A 19,876-nucleotide genomic window follows, 5' to 3' on the forward strand; every position below is an offset into this window, starting at 1 on the left:
AATATTGTAACCCTCAGGAATGGCACTTCTTAAGTTAGGGTCCTATGTAGAATCGGCCCAGGTGTCCGTAACAAAAATAATATCTGAGGAGTAATTGTCCACAAACTCCGTGAATTCTTATTTGTTTTTGACGAGAGAAACCGTATTAAGGAGGATGCCCGATAGTGGGTCAGTCCGTGTGTTCGAAATTGTTAGTCTAGTACACACCTCTGGTGAGGAAGTACTGCTAGGCGTAAATGCAAAGTGACATTTTTCAGATCTAAAGCAGCCAGTATAGAAATCAGCTTTAGAGGGTTTGCAGGGAATGTTCTTACCTCGGTTGCCAAGCTCCAGAAGCCTTTCCCTTGAATAGCTATATTTCTTGTTAACAGCTGCAATTTTACAGCGAACACCAGATAAAGAAGTTTCATAGTCTTTGCACAGTGGTCACTACCACCCACCAGGACTGGCATGTATTTTATCAACTCGATTTGACCCATAGGATTCAAGCAGATCTCTGCAGCAGATGCATTGTACCACAGAGTTATAGTAGGTACTACATATGGCTATGATGCTGGGTTTTCATGTTGAAAATGATTTTAAAAATGAACCTGCAAACTATCATTCACCCATAAATTGCGAAACCAATTTTGCGTTTTGGATGGCACGAGACTGCAGTATTTCTCTTTTTTCACAACACACCTGCAGGAATATTTTAAATTACGCAACTTCAGTATTCATAAAAGCAACACACTTTTGGCAAGGAGAATGAAATGGGAGCTTAATCAGCCAAGCTCTACTGTGTTTCCAGCCGTGCATTGAAGCAGGGGGTTGCTCTCAGTTTGACATTAATTATATATTTCTTTGATAAGCTGTTGTATAGTTACAGAAGAAAAAAGTTCCATTCTGGACACTGGACGTTCCAGTATCTAGAGGTTGTTCAGTCAACACCAGGGGTTATATGACTGATTGCTCTTACTCATTCTGATGAATTCAGGGTGGGCCCTGCTTACCTCTCATCTCCAATTTGAGGACAGTAGAGCTCCTGGACTCGAACAAAATGGCTGCCTCTCAAAAGAATGCTCCCAACCAGGTCAGCATACTGCTGGTGTGAGACTCTGGTCGCTTGCGTTCCATGTGGGGGACTCTGAATAGTAACAGCTAAGGATGGACTTCCACCTTCGGTGAACTTGCAAGAAGTGGTGCTGGAACAATTTTTAGATTGTTTGTGCTGCCATCAATGTTACATCACTGAAGTCATAGGGATTGTGAAAAATCCAAGCGTCGCGAACAAGTGTCTCAGATGCATTCAGCATGACAGTGGTAAGTGTATAGTATGTAGCTGGTGGTGCCTTTAGGAGAACATTGCTGCAAATAGATTACTAAAGAATGACAGCGCAGTATCATTTGCAGACAGCACATATTCAATTGAAATGGATACTAAATTTCCTTATACAGTTTTCTAATGATACAAAAATCACAAATGATGTGTGGAAAGCGGGTTTATTTTGATACTATTAAAATCTTTGTTTCCATCACACTTCAGAATTACTCAAAAATGTGCTTCATTTGTGTTTTCCGAACGGCGGATATAGTCTGAAATATTTGTACAGTTCATTTACAGTTATTTAAATGGTATTAAGTTAGAAAAAATGACAAGACTGCTAAATAGTTTACTTTACAAAATCACCTTGCTTTGCAGTTAGCAAAAGTAAACCCCAGTCTCCATTTTAAAAGATTAAACAGCCATTTGCAACAAGTTATTCCCTGACATTTGACCTCTGTATTTGACAGACTGTAAATGCTACCAGATAAAATCAACATTCAATAGCATCTTTATTACTCATTCACCTTCTGAACTCCAGCCTGGTTAATGTGGGGTTGGTGCCACAGCCCGGGCACCCCTTCTTCCAGCTCCTATGGACATGCAAGACTGATTTGAATATGATTGGCCCGTATCTGCAGTAGCAGCAGCGAACAGAACTCAAAGGCGGGAATGCAACAGTCGCAGAGATAGGGTGACCAACCGTCCGTAAATTTCACGGACCGCCCGATGTTTGGGCCTCTTGTCCGTTGTCTGTGAGGAATTCTTTCACTGACTCCTTTTGTCCGTAATGTTGGCCATTAGAGCGAGATGTCCCCCCTGCAGGCAGCCTGAGAGTTCTTTAACTCTCTCAGCAGGGGCCAGCTCACGCACCTACTGTGATCTTAAGGGCCTGCAGCAGCCCCAACTGAGTTGTTGCAATCAAATCTCTCCCCTCAAAGCAGGGTCAGAATGGGACCAATCACCATAAAGACATTTTATTTTAAAGTCTCACTCCCATTTAACTATATGTTTTTTAGGTAGTATGGTGCCACATTTCAGATAATGTGGTCGACAGTGCTGTTTACTGCAAACCGGGACAGCTGAAATGGGGAACATTGTATATAATTTTTAAAGGGACCTTTACATGAATATGCAGGTTTTTCTACCAATGATTTTGAGACATGAGTGGCATATCGCCCATTTTTAAAACACATTTGGCCTGTATCATTGGTGAATACAAAGGAATGGCAGACAATTTGATATCAGGCAGGAGGGATGGGTGTTCTCCACCAATACATTTTTAGTAAACATGGTGATAAATAGTGCATTTGAAAGTACACCCAACTTCTAATTAATTGCCTAAACTTGATAGGATTTAACAAGACAATTTCACAGAGGGTTGGGGAGGATAACGTAGTCCCCCTTCCTCTTCTGATGAAGTTCATTTGGGTCCCGGATAGCAAGAACAGCCCTTTTTACAGGTCCTCTGGAGCAGTATTCCAGGAGGAGTGGGGGTACCTGCTAATTCTGAGTGATCCAGTGCCCCCTTAACAGCTGCAGGAACATCAGGGCTGATTGTGCCTGGTGCATTTTTGCACAGGGTAAAAACACGTGCAGTCAGCTGACATCTTCCACTGGCTGAGACTGTCAGAGGAAAAGTCCTCGGAACTAGGAATCCACATGAGGTCAAGGGCAACTCCACAACCCCTCCCACACCGGAATTCCAGACAACTCTAATAAGGCCCTAAATTCCTAGGGGCAGATTTATGATGCCCTTGCGCCTCTTTGCATCGCAATTGCGTCACTTTATTTGACGCAACGGCGGCGCAAACAATGCGCCCTATTTACAACATGACGCATCTAGGAGATGCGTCACGTTGTAAAGCCCTGCGCCATAAGGAGACGTTCCTGCGCCTTGGGGGGGCGTTCCTGCGCAGGAATGCCTCCTGAAAGTGGCTGAGTGAAATCTATGAGATTTCACTCAGTCACTTTCAGGCCAATGCTTGAAGCAGGCGTTGGTCTTGACGCAGCCTTGTGAAGATGGGGCACCCCGAGCCTTGCTGGAGCTGCGTCGCGCTTGCGACGCAACTCCAGCAATGCGCCACCTTTCCGGCACAGATGCGTCACGCATCTGTGGCGTTTTTGCACCATGGTGCGCCGCATTATAAATGCGGCGCACCATGGGTGGCGGAGGTGTGGCGCACTGTGCCGCACATTAACTGGCGCATCCCTGGGGATGCGCCAGTTAACATAAATCTGCCCCCTAGTGCTTCAAGTGCTTGGAAAAAGTCGGTGCAGTAAAGCGTTAACGATCTGAGAAACTGAGCCCCTTCCTCTGCGTTGGGGAGGTCGGCCACCTGTGAGTGCCAGAGGTTCAGAGATTTGCGCTACAAGTCGGTGACTGTCAGGAAAAAACACTGCCATTAAAAGTTTATTACGGGTTTCTGAAAAGTAGACGTAACTCAGGGATCAATAACATGAGTACAAAATAAGTTCAGGAGATGTTATCGATTCCTGGATAGATTAGAATTAAAAGGCAGAGTTGCTCCAATGAGAATCTTTGATTTTGTGGCTGAAACCTAAAAGAAAGCAACGACTTGTTATTCCAGTCACATAGGGCAGGCTGTTTGCAGTGCACATAACTGTGTGGGCAGCGGGAGACCCACAAAGGCAGAAAGGAATACATTATTGCAATCTGTATTCAAGTCGTTTGTGATTCTCGGAATCTGATTAGTTGTACAATAAAACCCACACTCTCAAACGGAAGTCAGAATCACGGCGATAAAAGCTTTATTTCAGCTGAAACAATTCTACTGCAGAGCCCTTTCCACCTCGATGAAAATATGTGTCAGGCCTAACTATCCCTCCGACCAGCCGGTAATTGGGCAGTTTCAAGGTGAAACTGTGCTCAGGGCAAAATTAAACAATAAGGGTTTCATTTGCAAACTGCATACAAATCAGAAATCTATGAATCATCGCTTCCCTCCTATGGATTGTCAGTACATATTGAAACATTGTCAAATCCAAGACTTTGGCTAACCCCTGTCCTTACTAAATCAAGGCCTCTCCCCGGTGCCTGTGGTGCCGTCTTCCTTCATTTATTTATTTATTTTAATTTTATTTATTTTGAAGGTTTTATATAGCGCTAGGTCCACCCAAGGGTATCAGAGCGCTTTACATCAGCAATGGTAAGAAACCAGAAAGCAGCAATAGCAATGCTCGAAACAAATTATACAGTTGATCAGACAAAAATAAAAAAAGGAACCATTTAGAGTACATAGTGAGAGGAATGCATATAAGATATACAAAACATCAATTGAAAGAACAAGAATGTCGTTATAGATAGCAATTTTACAGTATGCCAAGGAGGACTCAGGGGACATCATAGGGTGTGGGGGAATATAATGAGGGGGAGGGGGTGAGGAGGGGGGGTGAGTGAGTGTGAGGGGTAGGCGGGGTTGCCTAAGGCAGGAGAAGGGAAAAAAGTCCAAAAGGAGAACAGGGAGTTAATTTCCCCAGTATTTAGTGAGGAAGTGTATTTTAAGGTTTCTTTTGAAGTTTTGAAGTTGACATAGGAGGGGTTGCATCGAAGGTCTTTCGGGAGGGCTTTCCAGATGGTAGGGGCTTTGCCAGAGAAGGAGCGGGGTTGTGAGCAGCTTTTTTGAGTAGAGGGGGTATGAGAAGAAGAGTGTTGGTGCTTCTCAACGTTCGGGCCCGTCCAGCTTTTTTTGAGTTTAGTTGATAGGTAGGTTGGAGTCTTCTGATATAGGGCTTTGTGTGTAATACAGGCAATTTTATAGGACGATCTACCTTCGTTGGGGAGCCATTTGAGAGCCTTGAGGGCAGGTGAGATGCAGTCAAAACGTTTAAAGTTTGTTGTAAGTCTGGTTGCGAGGTGGAGGACAGATTTGGTGGGGCAGGGGGGATTTTGGGAGTACCAGAGAGAAGGGCATTTCCGTAGTCGATTTTGGATAGTACAAGAGATTGGGTAATCCGCTGGAATAAAGGGTTTGATTTTTTTGAGATGCCGGAGTGTGAAAAGTGCACTTTTTGCTGAATTCTTTACATGGGAGTTTATTGTAAGATTATTGTTGATGGTGATGCCGAGTGATTTGACGGATTCGGCGAGGGAGAGAGGGCAATTTAGGGCATTAAGGTCAGCGATCCATGTTTGAATGGTAGAGGGTTGTTTTTGGGCGAGAAGAGGATGATCTCGGTTTTGTTAGGGTTGTCTACAGAAACCATGCCAACTTCAACCCACAAACTCCCCCCATTCAATTGATAGGTTTGCCCCTTGTCCTCACTTATCACATTTGTGGCCTTAAATGTATGCGCTATGTGGATGATAGGTAGAGTCTGATATCATTAGATGATCCTCTGAGCAATGTTATCTCTAATTTGAACAACTGCATAATGGTGGTAGAGTAGAAGAGTTCCAATTCTCTTAAATTAAACAGAGACAATACGGAAGTCCTTGTCATCTCTGAGCGAAAATCTCCCAAAGATCTCCTTATGGGTTATTGGCCTTTCAACTAGGGACATCCCCACCTACTGTCTCTACTGTTGCTAGTTTGATTTTTCAGTTCAATTAAGATTTTTCTTCAGCTGGTCATTAAACTCTCCTCCACCAGCATTTTCTTAATGAAACTGGTTAGAAACTTTATATCTTATGTATCTGATCCTACGATCATTGATAATTCTCGTTGCATATCCAGTCACCTGGTTTACTGTAACTCTCTGTTATTGGCTTCACCTGCTTTTATTTTGCATCCATTGCAGCAAATCCAGAACTAGGCTCAGTGTTTAGCTTTACTCCATCCGACTAGCTCCTCTGCAACTTCATCTTTGAGTGCATTGCATTGACTACCAGTCTCTTAAAGTATTATTATTATTTACAGCACCTAGAAATAGAGAATTTGTGGCTTGAAGCCAGTGCTTAATTTGCAAAAGAATAAGAGCCGGGCCTAAGATTTTTCTCAGATCTCGCTGCCAGAGCTTCTAGATTATAGGGATTGTCGAATGCTGTCTAGTCATAATTCCAACTCATGCTTCTTACATGCATCACTTAACACTACCTGTCCCTTTATCTCACTATTGCTGGTACTTTTTCATCACTCCTTTCTCCCTTTGTAATTGTTTGTTGTATTTATCCTCCTCTTTACATCCCCCTTTTCTGCTTTTCTCTCTCTTTTTTTGGGTCTAAGTCTGAAAAAGAAAAATAAGTCCTGGTTTCCAACAGTGAGTGCCGGTGGACCTCACCTGCATCACGGGCTCAAATTAAGCACCGGTTAAGTGCTATATGGAAATGCTATTGGTGGCACCCACGTAATGACCTGTTGGATGAACACACTTACGTTTCCCTTAATATCGATAAAGTCTTTCACTTTCTAACAATGATTTATGTGGAGCAGAAGATTTATGAGTTTTGATGCTTTGCTGGTGGCCTTAATTCAACTGGGGCTGATGAAGTTTGTAATCTCTGATATAATGTTCCTCTACGGCCTTTAGCTCCACTGCATGGGACTACGGTTCCTTCAGTGTTGTGGTAATGGCTCGCTTATCTGGCCTGTTCTTCCATGGCAGGAGGGTTGCCTTTGTCTTGGTGGACTATATCAAACCAATGAAGGAGTCAGAGGGAACTGACTTGTAAATGTTTGTGATGTACCCGCTGATGTGCCATAAACTAAATAATAACAAGATCACCAATCCTACAGAAGAGGGTTTCATTGGAAAAGTTCTGCGATTCCTGTTGCAAGTGGTTGTGCCTTTTTTTATTCAAAAAGTGCTTGAGTTGAAAGGAGGCGGAGCCCTAACTGGTCTTAAGTGGCATACTTCATCAAAATGCCTGCATATCAATCCAAGGATCGCATCTGGTCCCCACTGGGATCGAAGAAGCGTTTAAGATATAGAATAACTTATCACATGACTCTAATAGATAAAGGACTGTTTCTTGGTGCACAGTGTGGTGATTTCCTAAACAGAGCTCTTATCAGGACTTACACAATAAAACTGTCTAAAGTCCACAATTATCATTTTATTTTATTGTCACCCATAAACACAAGAGGACGAGTTACAGCCTTTCATGTCTTAGTTGGTGGCATGATTCATACCTCTATTGTCCATAACCAGATCCACGACATCTTCTCAGGACTGTAGGACCCCTAAACCCGAAACTACTTTTAATTAACTACATGCAGGGTGTAGATACTGCCTTAAAATAATGTCTATGGTAATTAAATGTCTGAAAAAAGAATCAATGTGGGTGAGTGAGAAGCAAGAAATGTGGGTTCACTCAGCTTTCTATAGCAATACACAAAACATCAAGGACCTGCATGGTCGGGGAGGAGGCAGAGAGCTGAGCACAGGCAAATAACTACATAAGCCTTGATGATAAATAACCTGACTCCTCACTGGGTCCTATGGGCCTTTAGCATTCCCCATCTAAGGGAATAGAAATACATTTCCCGATCTAAGTGAGTCATTGAACTTACACCCAAAGTTCCAGGGGGTATTGTCCCATCTGGTACCATTAGTGCCTGGATACCCTTTGGGGTATTTAGTGTGCCCTACAAATATTGATTTATTGATTGAAACCATCAGGGATCTGACATATGACGGTCCTTAAGAAAGCAGACAACCTCTCTAAGTGTAAGTAGGCTGAAACATGTCGACTACATTGACCATATTGATGGATGTGAAGGATACATAACTCATCCCCATCACATCTCACTGTTTTCAACTTATCCCCGCCCGAGTTGTATTAAATAGCGCACACATGGAGTGGAAGGAAATTTGATTTCACTGCCCTTTTTCACAGATCCCACCACATCTCAACACCAAGAAACTCTTCCTCCTGGTGGAGGAAAGACCCTATAAGGAAGCTACCGGCTACCAGTCCTTCAGTGGGATGAAATTACTGCTGATGTAATATAGCTGTTGAGGGCCTCAATAAAATTTTTAAAACAGACTCTGGCTCCGAGAATGGTGTAGTGGCACTCTCCTTGATGCTTTGTGTAATTTATTGCTGGATAAACCCTGGTCAACTCCACTGTCCATCCTCACTACCACGCCCGCAGTCTCTCTTAGAACGTTTGGCTGGCTCATTGTTGACAGAATATTCACAATGATGGACTGTAAAAGGCCTGAGGGATTGCTAGTGACTGAGACGTTTGCAAGCATTCCACCCATTGTTTTACTCGGATGCCCTAAGTGTGATGATATGCCCAGATGTGGGTCCAACGCTCTCTGTGCTTTAGGATTCAAGCTGCTCCTCACTGATGAGGACCAACAAGGTTGAAACATGTCTGGAGTTGCTTGTGATTCCGTTTAGTGAGGATGTGATATGGCAGTTCAGGCTGGACTGCTCCTATCGACCAGGACTGATTTCCATACGGTTATTTCACATCTGGAGTGTAATAGTGTGTAAACAAATAACTGACTGGAATGCAGCTCTGGTAGTTGTCAGCAACTGAGACTTCAGCAAGCATTTCACCTGTTGGAATGATCACAACCCCATGGTTACATTAAAAAGGACCAACCCCACCTCACACACACTCATTGGCCCGCTATCTCCCACTCCCTGGGTCTACACTTAACACTGATGCTACCGCCCCACTCAAGGTTGCTAACTTATGAATGCCATCTCTTCTGCGTTTATAAGGTAGATTCCTACGCATATGCATACATTTTCTTTACTTCTAATTTCACCTCTTTCGTTTCTTACCTACCTGAAATGTTGCCTTCCATGAATTTTCATGTGCACCTCAACTACCTTCCCTTCAGCCCCTTCAAGGCCTCTTCTCTTTGTGCTTTCTATGCGAGAGAAGCATTTGAGAACTGGGAACGTCAAAAGTCTTCAAAGATGAGAGTCATCAGCAGCCTAGGGCTAGCTGACTACATTTTATGCAGCTGCTATTGCCTGTAAACATTAATGTATTTGAGTAACGTTCCTCCGGCGCCGCTATCCTGCGGTACCTCCAGAGCTACTGCGGCCCGAAGTGTTTGTAATGCTAATATTTTGCTTCCCGCCACATCCAGAATGTTCAACGATGACTGACAAACAAGGAGGGAATGAAAATGGAACACAACATATAATATTAATAGAAACATAACGCATTATATATGACATGGGTCACAATGTTGATAATGCACAGGTAGTAACTGATGAACCATTTTAAAACAGTGCGGTGTTTTTTTTGTAGAGCTGCACACACTACTCAACAAAATGCCCGGTTTACAACACTACTCAACAAAATGCCCGGGTTACAACACTACTCAACAAAATGCCCGGTGGATACAGCAATCTGTAGGAGACTTTCTGCTTCAAAACAGCAGCCAGCGTGCCGCTTCGGGAGCAGGGCAGAGGGGCGATGTGTCCATGTCTACACAAATGTGCAAAGGGCCGGCCTATAATTAGCTCCGGCACAGCAGACCTCGCGCCAGAGAGATCAAAGAAGCCACGGGGCATGTGGAAGGCATCCTCCACCTCAGGCTTTCCCTTCTCAGATCTTCTTACACACGGGAGACTCCAGGGGCCTAGGAGATCAGACCGTGTGGGTCCGAATTTTTCCAGGAGCACCAAAAATAGTCACCCTATGACGTTTTATCGGCATGACATGATCCGGTAGGATAAAGTATTCATTCATTTACATGCTTGGTCGAAATGTAGCTGACTGAAAGCATACAGTGGAAAATTATTCATCGAAATGACGTATTGTTTCTGCACCTTCATTAGATGTCGCCTACAGACAGCTTTTGTCTGCACAACCTACGCTAGACAATACCAGTACTTTCAATGAACTTTGGACAAGCCCATTGGCTGGCTTTCTTGGTAATATTATGTACTTGCTTGTTCTTTAATGGCTTCCCTTTCTCTTCTGGGGTTTGTCTCTGTGCAGGAGATTGGAATCTTTACCATTCTTTTTATTGGATGACATAGAAGTACATGTGTTTTCTTTCTCTCTCCCACATGTGCTTCTTCTACGCCAAATAGCAGCTCCCTTTCTTGCACGCCATGTTTACCCCTCTTCATCACCTCGTCTTATGGTTTCCATATGGCTTTTTAAATCTTTTTTCTTTTTCCTCCATCACCTCATGCTCCTCTATTGCTCACCCACCTGCATTCGCCCACCTACACCGCAATTCCCCTCCACCCCGTGGAGCTGACATGCCCCTTTGTCATAAAATAAAATATGCCTTAAAATATTTTGGGGAGGGCCCAGTAGCTGCATTTTACACTTTTCAAATACAAGCTTTGACATACATTTAACTTTTGACAAGTACAAGTAAAAAAAAAAAAGGTCTTTGCATCATTCCGTATGCATGAGCATGCCTGTTGTGTGTATACGTCATGACGCTGGGCCAATTTAGCACCTTGAAACATATTTAGGTTTGAGGGATGTGCCTTTAATATTTTATTTGCCGGTGCTGCACATTTTTGCATTAGCAAAAAAGATTTTTACCCTCATTTTGCAGATGCTGAATACTAGCAGCACAAATCATTAGCAAGCCAAATGTCTGCTTGAAAAGAGAACTATTGGTTTTGCCAATGCTATTTTTTATTTTTTTACCCGGAGGTCCTCCCCAGCCCCAGTTTTCTCCTTGTAACTGTTTCCCCTTCATTTTTTCATGGATTTTTACTTTAGATTTTCCCATGCTAATTAAATCTTAGCTACACATCTTTAGCTGTCTGTTGGCCAGACCTAATATTTGGTAAACAACGTTTACCGCGAATATTTCTCCCCGCAGGGAATCACAACGCGGTCGTGACAACGACCGCGTTGTGATTCCGCATACCATTACTCCACAAGTCGGAACAACGAATTGCAGAGGGGGCGGGGGGGGGGGGGGGTGTTGAATTTAAAATCCAACACCTTCTCTAGTGTCCGCACAGACTGGAGTTGGAATAGTAAATTATACTATTCCAACATCCAGCGCCCCCCCTCCGCAAGTCGTTGGTATGCGGAATCACAACGCGGTCGTTGTCACAACCGCGTTGTGATTCCCTGCAGGGAGAAAAACTGCGGAATAAGGACATACATTCCAAATATTCCAAATATACATAGAGTGGGCTTTGTGTCAGCCCTTATCCCATGACTAGATGGCCTTATTGTCTATCACATGCTTTAATTCTGGGACTACTTTATTTTCTTTTCTTTTAAGCACTCCGTGGGAGGGCATGTGTTTTCTTGCTCTCTTCCCTGTGAGATGCTTTTTTGTTTACTTTGCTCTACCCCTCGCTCTCTGTGCTGCTTGCTTTGTCTCCTTGCCCCAGCTTATTGTTTGCTTCTCCTGCCTGAACTCATCTTGCTCGTTTTTTTTTAATTAGCGCCCTTCTCCCATCCCAGCTCCCATTTGTCCCCCACCCTGCCTTGCTTGTTGCCCACTCCCATGTATACGTCATGACGCTGGGCCAATTTAGCACCCTGAAACATATTTAGGTTTGAGGGATGTGCCTTTAATATTTTATTTGCCGGTGCTGCACATTTTTGCATCAGCAAAAAAGATTTTTACCCTCATTTGGCAGATGCTGAATACTATCAGCACAAATCATTAGCAAGCCAAATGTTTGCTTGAAGAAGAGAACTATTGGTTTTGCCAATGCTATTTTTTTCTTTTTTTACCCGGAGGTCCTCCCCAGCCCCACTTTTCTCCTTGTAACTGTTTCCCCTTCATTTTTTCATGGATTTTTACTTAAGACTTTCCCATGCTAATTAAGTCTTAGCTACACATCTTTAGCTGTCTGTTGGCCAGACCTAATATTTGGTAAACAACGTTTACCGCAAATATTTCTCCCCGCAGGGAATCACACCGCGTTGTGATTCCGCATACCATTACTCCACAAGTCGAAACAACGACGCAGGGGGGGGGCGGGCAGTTGTGTTGGATTTAAAATCCAACACCTTCCCTAGTGTCCGCACAGACTGGAGTTGGAATAGTAAATTATGCTATTCCAACATCCAGAGCCCCCCCTCCGCAAGTCGTTGTTCCGACTTGTGGAGTAATGGTATGCGGAATCACAATGCGGTCGTTGTCACGACTGCGTTGTGATTCCCTGCAGGGAGAAAAACAGCGGAATATTTATTTATTTATTTATTTATTGTCATTTTTAAAGCGTGGCGAATACCCGTGGGCGTCTCGGCGCTGGCTAAAGGGCATAGGTCAACATCCAGGAGAACCAACGGAACCTTCCTAACTATTGATCAAACAACCAAGTCTTAAGTTGTTTACGAAATATAAGCAGGGATGGACTGGTCCTGATGTAAGAAGGTAGGGAATTCCAGAGTTTTGGGGCGGCAACCAAAAAACGCCTATCGCCCCAGGTGACTGTTCTAGTACGTGGTACTACTAGATGATTGTGATGGGTGGAGCGGAGAGAACGAGTTGGTGTGTAACGGAGAAGGTTATGTTTGAGAAAGTGGGGGCCTTGATTGTTGAGTGCCTTGTAGACAATACACAGCGATTTAAACTTAATTCGACAGCGTATCGGGAGCCAATGAAGTTTCCTGATGGTGTTGGAAACAGGTGCAAACTTGGGAAGTCCCGAAAGCAGCCGGGCTGCTGCATTTTGAATCGACTGCATCTTGTTTGTCACTCGAGTTTGGGCATGTAAGAAGAGGGTGTCACAATAATCCAAGGCGGACAACACCAATGAACTGACCATAGTTTTCCCGGCTGAATCCGGTAAAAAAGGTAAAATTTTCCTGATCATCTTAAGTTTCATGTGAGCCGTGGCAGCCATCTTGTTAGCATGCGCCATGAAATTAAGACCCACATCAAAGGTTACGCCCAGATTCCTAACTTTGAGAGCTGGACTAGGAGGCGCTCCAAACGATGTCGGCCACCAAACTGATGACCAGCCAGGAGAAAGGTGACCGAAAATGACCACTTCAGTCTTTTCTGAATTAAGCTTAAGACAGTTCATGGCCATCCAGTCACCTATGGCTACCATCCCTCTTGTGAAACGAGTGGCCACCTCCTCACCATCCCCTTTAATGGCCAATACCAATTGGGTGTCATCAGCATAGGAGGTTAGGCTCATCTCAAATGCTTTGATGACAATAGCAAGGTCCGACACATAGATATTAAACAATGTCGGACTTAGGGATGAGCCTTGCGGAACCCCACAAGGCAGGGACACCTTAGAGGATTGGTATGGTCCTAGGGATACCGCCTGCGTTCTGTCAGCCAGAAACGACACAAGTAGGTCCAGCGCAGTTTTCTGGACCCCCATCCGTCCGACACGGTCGGCCAAGATCTTATGGTCGACCGTGTCGAAGGCCGCAGAGAGGTCCAGCATGACTAGAACTGCTGCCCCCCCCCTGATCCCGTATGGCTCTGATGTCATCTGCCGCTTTTAGGAGGGCGGTTTCCGTGCCATGGCATTTACGGAATCCAAATTGGGTGTTATCAAGCAGCTGATGTTGCTCTACAAACTCCGAAAGCTGCTGGTTCATAGCTTTTTCTACAACTTTGGCCAAAAACGGGAGACTGGCTATAGGCCGGTAGTTTTTTAAGTCGTCTTTGTTAAGGTTGACTTTTTTAAATAAAGGTTTGACCAGCGTATGTTTCAGTGAGTCAGGGAAGATCCCGGAACTGAACCTGGCGTTGCAGACCGAAGTGATGGCCGGAATCAGTGTGTCCATAACTGGGGCGAGGACTTTAAGCGGGCAAGGGTCCAGTGCTGACCCCGTTTTAATCCTGGAAATAATGATCTTCGTCTGATCCATAGATAGGTCGGCAAAGCGTGTCAACGAATTATCCTGCGGGGTAAGGGGGAGAGACCGATGACCGATATTAGTGTTCAAGGCAAAAGCCTGGTAAATGGTAAATAAGGACATACATTCCTAATATTTCCAATATACATAGAGTGGGCTTTGTGTCAGCCCTTATCCCATGACTAGATGGCCTTATTGTCTATCACATGCTTGAATTCTGGGACTACTTTTTGTTCTTTTCTTTTAAGCACTCCGTGGGAGGGCATGTGTTTTCTTGCTCTCTTCCCTGTGAGATGCTTTTTTGTTTACTTTGCTCTACCCCTCGCTCTCTGTGCTGCTTTGTCTCCTTGCCCCAGCTTATTGTTTGCTTCTCCTGCCCGAACTCATCTTGCTCGTTTTTTTAATTAGCGCCCTATTCCCATCCCAGCTCCCATTTGTCCTCCACCCAGCCTTGCTTGTTGCCCACTCCCACTTAGTTTTTCTTTTTTCTTTAAAACGTTTTTGTGTGCCCCATGCTACTAACCGGAGTCCACCTTAAAATTGACTTTTACCTGTTTCAAGATGTCTGCTTGCCTATCCAGATGCATGCACTGTATGTATGAAGAAATGGGTTTGTGTTATTCGAGCAAACCCATTTCAAGATAGGCCTGGGGGATGCATGTGCATGCTTTGTGATCATCCTTACATAGGTTTATTGAACTAATACAAATGCATTCACGGATAGTCGCCGTGGATGCATAAACATCCACTGCAGGCGCATTTGAGTAGGTTTGTTAAAACATTACACTTGCATTCAAAGATGGCTGTCGTGGATGCACAGCCATCTTTGTATGCATTTGTAATGTTTTGGCACATCCTGGCAGCTTTCTAACGCAAAATAAAATGGTAAAGCCAATAGATTTCAGTTGCAAGCTCTAATGGCTTTGTTAATGTTTGCTTTTCTTGTTTTAGGCTTTTGCACTTGCCCTGCTTGCTAGCTAGCTGTCTTATATCTGAAAAAAACTGTGCCATAAAGTAATGCATGTAATGTAAAGGGCATTTATGAAGTGCTCTGTTACTCCGGGGAATGTCCTGGCGCTATGCATTCGAGGTGTGTAGCTAACTGAGGGACCTCACTATTAGTTTTGATTAAAAAGCCAAGTTTTCAATTTCTTTCGGAAATGAGAGGTGGCTCAAACAATCATTGAAAAAGACTAAACTTACTTCTGTAAGTTATTGTTAGAAATGGGGTCTCTAGTTGGCAGAGGTATGCACCCTGTCCAAGCAGGAGCCACCACTCTAGTCAGGGTAAGTCAGATACACACTAAAAGATAACCTATGCTCACCGTCTTGTGGCTTGGCACAGAGCAGTCAGGCTTATCTAAAGAGGCAATGTGTAAAGTATCTGTGCAATATACACACCCACAGTAACACAACGAAAACACTACAGAAAGACTGCACACAGGGTTGGAACAATAGACACTAATGTATTAAATAAATCAAGACTAAAATGACAAAAATAAGCTGATTTATGAATTTTTAAAGCACATAAAGAACTCTAGCACTTAGAGGCAATAAGCTCCAGTCTGGGTAATCTGGTCGTACTGGACCAGGGCAAATTCTACAGTTTGGGCCGACTGCGATGGAGTGCTGGCTGGCTACAAGACCTACTAAGGGCCTGGTTAACAAAGTATCTTATCATGGACGCAATAGCGAGATTTGGAGTGCCGTCGAACGATGCGTCGATCCCACAGTAGATGATCGGTCGATTTTCTCCACACAGTCATGGAAATGCGCTGGGTCCGTAAACAATGTGCTGAGAGACGTAGGTTCTGAAGAGATTTATTGGGTTTCTCCATGCAGTCGAGGGGATTTGTCAATCTCACCAAGCTGCTGCAGTAGCGAAGTGCAGTTCTGGGCATTGGTTTATGCAGGACTTGAAGTGGTTCCGATGCAATGTGATGTGCCAGGTTCTGCTCCTGCCACAGGGATGATGCATCCATTTCGGCTCATGCAGTCAGCAAATGCATCTGGGCCTCTGAAGTAAGTATTTTGGTCCACTTCTAGTGAAACAGGCACAAAAGCAGGGCTAGAGACTTTGATATCCATGAGTCTCACACAAGAGGAGCAAAATAAATAGATCCTTGGAGATCACTTTGGTGCAAGGGAGTCCAGTTCTTTTCAGCAGGGTCAGAGAGCAGCAGGCAGCAAGGCAGCACAAGAGAAAAGCAGACCTTTCAGGACAGCAGTTAAGTAGAGTGTCAGTCCTTGATGCAGCCCAGCAGTTCTTCTGACAGAGTTAGTTGTAGGTCCAGAAGTGTCTGGTTTGAAGGGGTTAGCTCCCCAGTACTTACACCCAGTTGTGCCTTTGAGTCGGGGAGACTTCAAAGAGGGGTCTATGAAGTGCATAGAGGTCCTTTCTTTTAGTTATGGTTAAATTAAAATATTTGATATTTATGCTACTGTTGGATGTAAGCTGAAACTCTTAGAGAATCAATTGTCCTGTGCAATGTATCACATCGAGTTTGCAGTAATCTAAACCCTAGTGAATCCTGTCTAATGTAGCACATAATTAGGCTGTGGGGTTTTAGGTTTAAACCTAAAATAACTGATAAAACCCCACTGAAAGAAAAATAGCCCTCACCGGTGAAAACATATAAACACTGAAAAAACACCTGGACAACCACAAACTAAATGCCATTCAAAGAAAGGAAAAAGAGTGAAAGAGTCATTTTTTTCTTCCTGAAGGGGTCAGTACAATGTAACTTTGTTATACAAGCTAGCAGTAAGAGACTGGCTAACATTATTCTGCTTGAGTTTTGTTCTTTAGGGATGCCACTAAAATATAGTTTCTTCTTCCTTTTACTTTTTTCAGTTTTGTGGCCTTTGGTCTAAAGATGCAGGGTTTAGTTTCATGTTTTAGGTCTAGTTAAATTATTTTATAAACTATAGAGAATCAGATAGAGAATCAGGAAATATCAAACTCATATTTGAAATTTTGGGTGAATTTGATTCTTTCACTGGTAGGTAAGATGGCTGATTTCATAAAAGAAATTCCTAATATGTGATGTGTCAACACATTTACCCACAGAGAAAGGGTAAAAACCCTTAACATCATCTTCCCATAGTTTCTAGTGGGTCAGTATTGATAGTAGGTGAATTGCCAACACTTCATGCTTTAAACATTCAATGCAAGGTATAGTGACAAGTATATATATATCACCAAGCATCTGGGATAGTGGTGAAAACATGACACCAGACATTTGGAAAACATGGAACGCAGTGTCACTTGTAATGCTCTGCAAAAAAAGGTTCTTCACAAGTTCAACAAAGATTGGAGTGATATTGTTTGTATTTGCAGTGATTCAGCTACGTATATACAAAATTTGTGTGATGACCTGTTAAATTTGATACCCGAGCTGAAGTGAGTCCCTGTAGGAGATCCTTGCCACTTGTTAGATGGTATCCTGAACGCATCTTTACAATCTTCAGAGTTAATGAGGGATGCTATTGACTTTTTAGTCCATTCTGGTGCACTGTTTTCTTATGCACAGGAACTAAAACGCAAAAATGTATCATTTTGTGCTTTATGTGGCATCAAAGAAAGAGTCATCCCAACTGTGTCCCTTAGCTGATGGTTCTCAGCCCATGGGCTATGAATGCTGAGAGGGCCTTTTTCACATACGTTTACATGGGAAGGAAAGAGCGAGCGCACATGACCCAAAGACTCACTGAAGAAGTATTGTATGGTGTACTACAATAAGATTAATTAGCAAAAATCTATTTGGACCTCATATGCACTATAAGTACACTGTCTAAATACCATGTTCTTTCAGTGCAGAAAGCAAGCAATAATAAAAGTAAAACGTTCCATAAACACCGGAAAAACACTTTTTCTGTTGTTTTTAGTGGCACGAAAATTTGTAACCACTGATAACAACTGTTTTTTAAGATATTGAAAACACTGAAAAAACCCCATCAGAATTTACCAAAAATAGAAACAGAAAACAGGAAAGCCTACACATAATCATAGCGGCAATCTAAGACTAAGACCTAGGAAATTCAATCTTTAAATAAGTGTCCTAACCACCATATAAGCAGTCGTATTTCTAGAAGTATGTTTATGGTGTGTGCCCAAATTGGCCACAGATAATACTGATGGGGCATGCTACTATGGGTAATCATGAAGAGTATATGTGTGGGCTTGTGTGTGCATGATCCCCCATGCAGTTATGGTTCAGATGGTCTTTCTATTGAAAACGCATTTTTTGATTTGCCTATAACTTTCGACCCCCTTGAACGGATTTTTATGAATTTTGGCAATCAGCTAAGTTTCCGCATGCCAGGTTTTGTGAAGATCTGCCCACATGAAATAAAGTTAAAGGCACAGGGGAGGGGAGAAGTGATTTCCAATTTTAACTTCCGTAGGAAATTTTGCTCACATCTGCAGTCAAAACAGCTGAATGTATTTACACTAAGCTTGACACAAAAGTAGACGTTTATTGGAAAGGAATTCCTTTTTTCGTTCGGCGAAAATCTATTCAATATGTTTTGAGATGTAAGCATGTAAGAAAGGTTACATAAGGGATTTAAGGGATTAACAATTTTGTTATCTCTGTTTGAGATTCTCAAAGTACGGCAATTAAAAAACCCAAAGGATTTCATTGGTTAGGCACCATTTTGCCCCTTTTGGATCCACATATCTGACAAAACTGATCGGCTGCTGCAAAAACATTTTTCTCTTGTTGCAGCGATTTCAAGACAAGGCTTTGATGTTTACCATTTACTCATGGTTTTAATGCAGCTGTCACATTATTTACTGCATAATTTGATTTGCAGATGGTTTAAAAAAAAGAATGTTTCTAGTGATAATGGATCAAAACACTTCTGCTAGAGGTGTGCCACATAATTAGCATATTCTTGTTCCATAATCTAGATAGCTCTGACACACAATTTAGTCCTTCCTTGCCACAAAACCAAAGTGGCCATAAAAAATGTAAAGCTCTGCAGAATGGTTTGGGGGCTGTTATGATGAAGAAAATACCCATACTTTTACATGGACCCTTTGTGAACAGTTTAATATTTAATAGAAATATAGCACAAATAAAGATACTTATTTAATTTCTGAAAGAATCTTTATTACTAACATATTGCATTTTTCCCTACATATATTTATGCAATGCAACTCAAAAGTGTGAATCCTAGCAAGGTCAAATCAGTCTTCCATCGTCTTCTGATCAGTATACTGAATTCCATCAAACTGGGCAACTGTAACACCTGTACTAAACGATGCTTATAAATGATCGAAATGTGGATTGACGTACTACACGAAAAACACATTTTCTTCTTATTATTATTCTTGATCTTATTCTTATTATTAATATAGATGACTCTGCATTTTATAAAACAAAATTGCAAGATATTTTACCTTCTATTTCTGGATAGCTTGAGAATTGCCCCAACACTGAAAAGAAAAATGAAATGTATGTTACCAATGTCTACATTTAAAAAATGTCTAATGATACTGTGAGTATTTCATCTATTATACATGCACAGGTATTCTGATTCACCTTCTGAGGATACAGTAAAGTCCGGATCTTCCTTTGCAAACTTGCTCTTCATAACACAGTTGTCGCTTTCTTGCTCTTTCCTGCCAGTCTGGATTATTAAAGAAGATGCAGCTGAATCATTTTCTGTGCTACAACAAAAATAGGAAATCATAATCAGTTTACAATTTGTTTTATTCAACAAAAACCCTTTTGCATGAATATAATTTAAGACATTTTATGTTCAATATACAACTTTGATTTTTATGCATATATTACAGCTTAAAACATTGGGCTTCATTTTCTTACACTGTCTACGTATTGAGTACATTTCTGACTGGTTTGGAATT

The 19,876-nt window shown here is 42.5% G+C and overlaps 1 protein-coding gene across 1 annotated transcript in view; it reads right to left on the reverse strand.

Annotated features, from left to right (window-relative positions):
- ALPK2 (alpha kinase 2) overlaps positions 1–19,876 on the reverse strand; it is a 618,993-nt gene that overhangs the window by 79,775 nt on the left and 519,342 nt on the right. The window contains exons 8-9 of the mRNA XM_086960478.1: positions 19,551–19,678; positions 19,409–19,444 (exon numbers count right to left, since the gene is read on the reverse strand). Of these exons, the coding sequence (XP_086816604.1) occupies positions 19,409–19,444; positions 19,551–19,678 (164 nt within the window). The remainder of the gene's footprint in view (positions 1–19,408; positions 19,445–19,550; positions 19,679–19,876) is intronic.

The sequence above is a fragment of the Lissotriton vulgaris genome, chromosome 3_1, assembly GCF_964263255.1.
Source record: "Lissotriton vulgaris chromosome 3_1, aLisVul1.2, whole genome shotgun sequence".
NCBI classification, from domain to species: Eukaryota; Metazoa; Chordata; class Amphibia; order Caudata; family Salamandridae; genus Lissotriton; species Lissotriton vulgaris.